General features: G+C 39.8%; 1 protein-coding gene across 1 annotated transcript in view; it reads left to right on the plus strand.

Annotated features, from left to right (window-relative positions):
• The first annotated feature begins 700 nt into the window (after window positions 1-700).
• Window positions 701-5,012, plus strand: part of cyp1a (cytochrome P450, family 1, subfamily A) — a 10,388-nt gene continuing 6,076 nt past the window's right edge. The window contains exons 1-3 of the mRNA XM_067419224.1: window positions 701-849; window positions 3,440-3,803; window positions 4,587-5,012. The exon at window positions 4,587-5,012 is cut by the window's right edge and continues 61 nt beyond it. Of these exons, the coding sequence (XP_067275325.1) occupies window positions 3,451-3,803; window positions 4,587-5,012 (779 nt within the window). The 5' untranslated portion in view covers window positions 701-849; window positions 3,440-3,450. The remainder of the gene's footprint in view (window positions 850-3,439; window positions 3,804-4,586) is intronic.

Genomic DNA, 5,012 nt, shown 5'->3' on the forward strand with positions numbered 1-5,012 from the left:
TTATAAATAACCTATATTATAAATAACCTATATTATAAATATCCTATATTATTAATAACCTATTATAAATAACCTATATTATTAATAACCTATTATAAATAACCTATATTATTAATAACCTATATTATTAATAACCTATATTATAAATAACCTATATTATAAATAACCTATATTATTAATAACCTTGCGCTGCGTATATTATTTATTGTATATTAATCATGACTTATGATGAACGGAACTCTGGAACACTTGCGTGACAATAAAGCGATGTGATTTTGATTTGATATAATTAAATTAAAAACATATATTTCATTCCCATCAGAATAATGCATGACTTCATATTCATATCGGGCGCTTTAGAGTTTAATTTGACTGATAGATTTCATGGAGTTTAAAAAAAGAGATCATCTCTCTTCCCCCTTTTTTTAAAATCCAATGCATGAGAATCAGAGGTATTGCATACGCATATTATCACATTAACATTAGCTGCCAGTAAATAAAATAAATCAATAAATATTACATCAAGTCCAGTGCTTTTAAAGCATTACATGTTGTCATCGCTTCTTTTCTTTTTTTTTACCTATTCAAGAGGATTCCGTATAATTTAAAGTCCTTAACAAAATGCGAAAAGCTTTACATTGAGCCCACTTCTTTTTCTGCATATGAGATTTTCCTAATTACGGATTCGCTCTCGTTCACGAGCCTCCAGTTCTTGGTGACGTCACGCGTCGGGCAGCCAATCGCGGCGCGCTGTTCTGTATAAAGCGCGCGCACGCCGGCTCCTCAGCACTGCTCAGTTCAGGATTGACTCTGGATACAGAAGAAGAAACTCATCCGATCGCACTCTCCGTAAGTCACATGCAAACATCATCATTATTAGGAATATTATTATTATTATAAATCATTTTTCTTGCATTGATTATGTATCAGCAAAATATGAACTCTCTTTAGTTTCTTCTTGCTTGTTTTATTCAGTATTGTACAGCTGGTGTGCAAGATTAAATGATTTTTGGTTTTTTTTTTTTTAGATATAAACATTCACTTACTTTCTTTATGTATGCATAATTTATTCCTTTATTCAGAAAGGGTTCAGATGTAAATGTGAGGTTGCACTGCATGCATGAGTTTATTATAGGGCACTTGTTGAATGTTGGAAGGTGTGTGTGTGTGTGTGTGTGTGTGGCCGTCTCTGACCTTGAGACATATCACTCCATGTGTAGTTTATCATTAATGGATTTTGCGAAATGCAAATAAGTAAACACTCACTGTGCATTGGTTAATCTGCACAAATATATCAGTATGGCCAGAAGTATTGTGACGCCGCTCTATAGTTGAGGTGTTCAGTCTCTTCATGGCCACAGGTGTATAACTCCAGCTCTCGGCCTGCAGACGCTTCTACACACATTAGTGAAAGAACGGGTCGCTCTCAGGAGCTCAGTGAACTCAAGCGTGGGGCCGTGATAGGCTGACACCTGTGCAATAAGGCCATTCCTGACATTTCCTCACTACTAAATATTCCACGCTCAACTGTTAGTGGGATTAGAACAAAGAGGAAGCCATTGGGGACAACAGCAACTCAGCCACGAAGTGTTCAATCCCAGAGCGGGGTCAGCGCATGCTGAGGGTCACAGTGCGCAGAAGTCTCCAACTTTCTGCAGAGTCAACAGCAAAAGCGTGGGATGCGGTGGAGTAAAGCAGATCTAATCTAGAGCAGTGAGACGGGTTCAAAGCCGATAACAATTTTTCATGTTGAGATTAATTGCTGAAGTTTTATCACGATATACGATATTATCACAATATTGAAATAAGTTGCAAAAAAAGTGTTGTCATTGCATAACAGCTTTAAGAACTATTTTTGTAATATCAAAAATAACTGAACCTTCAAATACAATAATACACCAAAAATATATACAGCTCTGGAAAAAATGAAGAGACCACTTAACATTGAGAAATCATTGAGAAATCATGTTTAGTGGTCTCTTAATTTTTTCCAGAGCTGTAAAAGTACAATTTTCAAACAGATTAAAGTGCAAAAGAATTAGGCTATAAATAACAACTTCAATTATTTAATGAATTAACTAAGATTAATTTGGTTATTAGATAACTAAGATACATTTGTCACAGAAGGTATAATGTTTTTGTTAATGTTAGTTAAGACATACTGATCATTGTTAGTTTTATCTTAGGTCCATTAAAAAAGTTATTTTGATTTTAAGGTTATTAAACAGTAACTAAGAAATTAACATTACTTAGAATAATTAATTTTTCATTGTCAGTTTGGTAATGATGAATTAACATGTTAACTAATGAAGTCGTATGTCTCAAAGTTTTACTGAACAATAACAAATAATCAGAACAGTTCTGATCATCAGGGCATGCTGTAGTCCAGATTAAAACATACAAATGTTGAAGTTTGAGAATAAACCGCCTGTTAAGTCTTTAAGTGTTCAGTATTTGCTGCTGTGATGAACAACATTGAGATTCTTGAGTGCATTATAAAAAAATTAATAATTGTTAATAAATGATTATTTACGATTTTTTGAAGTGCCCACGATAATACGATAACGATAACGCATATTCATTATCGTGATATATCGCATTACCGAAAATCGGCACATGTCTACTTCAGTCTGATGTGATCATGGGATTGGATGGACTCATTCAGAAGATGTGTAATAGTTATAGCAATAGTAATAATAATTCTATTGTTAGCTGCTAGGGGGCGCTATTACACATCTTCTGAATGAGTCCTGAATCTCCTGATCAAAACACAGACGAGGAAGACGCAGAAACAAGCGATCGTATGTAATCATATGCATATGAAAAATAACGTGCTCATTAAATATATAAATCAGGACTATCTAATGTTAGTGAGTGAGATGTGGAGCAGGACTGAAGCATTAGAGGTGTAGATGGACTCGATCGCCTCATCTGTGTCTGATCATCTCTGAGTCTGATCTGGAGTCAGTCTCACACACACCTCATTATCTCAGCGTCGGGCTCAAAATGGGGCTTTTGTTATGAAACCATATTCAAGTGTTGATCAAAAGGAATGCATGAAGCTAGAATAAAAAAAAAGTGTTTAAAAGAAGAGGGCCAGCTCTTTATTTTGATATATGCATGCTCAGATATTCATACAACATAAATATTCTATGGGCTGTTCAATTTAGGTGAAAATGGTAAAAAAAAAAAACCTTACGGTGGCCGGGAACTTTTTTTAAAGGTGTGGTTGCTGTGATGTGACTTGTGTAACTTTAGTTAGTGTGTAATGCCGCTGCTTGAGTATAACATGTTATACTGCGCCCCATAAACACAACCAAGCCTAGAGAAAAACACAGAACCACCGCTTTAAAAACGCTGGCAGGGAAAGTTAAGAATAAGAAGCTGATGTGCATGTAAAGGTGATTATTTCTCTCTCTCTGCCTCTTGTTTTGCGCAGGATTGATAGCAATGCCTCTAACGGTTGTCCCCATGTTGGGCCCGATCTCCGTGTCTGAGAGCCTGGTGGCCATCATCACCATATGTGTGGTTTATCTGCTGATGCGGCTCCTGCGAGTGAAGATCCCTGAGGGCCTCCAGAAGCTCCCGGGGCCCAAACCGCTCCCAATCATCGGGAATGTGCTGGAGGTGGGAAGCAACCCACACCTGAGCCTGACGGCCATGAGTAAGATCTACGGCCCCGTCTTCCAGATCCAGATCGGGACTCGGCCTGTGGTGGTCCTCAGCGGGAACGAGGTGATCCGACAGGCTTTAATCAAACAGGGCGAGGAGTTCTCCGGCCGGCCCGATCTCTACAGCACCAGGTACCGGAAGTGGACATTAACTAACCACATTTACTGAGTACTGCACTTAAAGCGATAGTTCAGCCAATAATGAGCCTGGTGTTGATCTGCTGACCCCCAGCGCATCAACATGTCGGTGTGTGTGTTTCTTCAGGAGAACACAAATGAAGATGTTTAACTCAACCGCTGCTGTGTGTCGGTCATATAATGATGTGAATGGGGAACAATTCTATGAGAGCAAAACAAACAAACATGCTTAGAGAACACACACACACACACACACACACCCCTGCTGCTGGTGACGACACACTGATGTCTTAAGACACGAACCGATCGGTTTCTGAGAGAAACACAACAGTATTTGTTATTTTTACCTCATATCAGACGAATCTCATCTAGTGTTCCCATCCGCTATTACTGCCGTCTGGTGAGGTCAGACCGCCGCGATTATAGATATAAATATATAGACACCTCATTAGTGCCTGCGCGGATCTGCTGAATGAGGCATCTATCTATATATCTCTATGATCTATGAGGTCCAAATGCTCATTTAGTGGAGTATTCACATAAACAAAGTTGATTCTGTCTTCAGTGAAGGTGAACAGTGTGAGAATATCAGATGTGTATCAGTGTATTGGATCCGTGCATTCGGCCTTAAAGTGACAGCAGCTTAATAAAGAGCTTTGTAACGTTCAGTTCTTTTACTCCAGAAAGAATCAGTTTCACTTGTAACAGAGTAATATTTGACCAGTAGTACTTTTACTGAAGTAATGAAGTTGAGTATTTGTCCGCCTCTGCTTTCAGGTACATCAGCGACGGGAAGAGTCTGGCCTTCAGCACGGATCAGGTGGGAGTTTGGCGCGCACGCAGGAAGCTGGCCCTGAGCGCTCTGAGGACGTTCTCCACACTGGAGGCCAAAAGCTCCGAGTATTCCTGCGCTCTGGAGGAACACATCAGCAAAGAAGGACTGTACCTGATCGAGCGCCTGAACTCCGTCATGGAGGCCGATGGCTGCTTCGACCCTTTCCGGCACATCGTGGTGTCCGTGGCTAATGTGATCTGCGGCATCTGCTTCGGCCGGCGCTACAGCCACGACGACGACGAGCTGGTGAGTCTGGTCAACATGAGCGACGAGTTCGGGAAGATCGTGGGAAGCGGGAATCCTGCAGATTTCATCCCAATCCTGCGGATCCTGCCCAGCACCACCATGAAGAAGTTCCAGGCCATCAA

Source organism: Pseudorasbora parva, chromosome 16 (assembly GCF_024679245.1).
Source record: "Pseudorasbora parva isolate DD20220531a chromosome 16, ASM2467924v1, whole genome shotgun sequence".
NCBI classification, from domain to species: domain Eukaryota; kingdom Metazoa; phylum Chordata; class Actinopteri; order Cypriniformes; family Gobionidae; genus Pseudorasbora; species Pseudorasbora parva.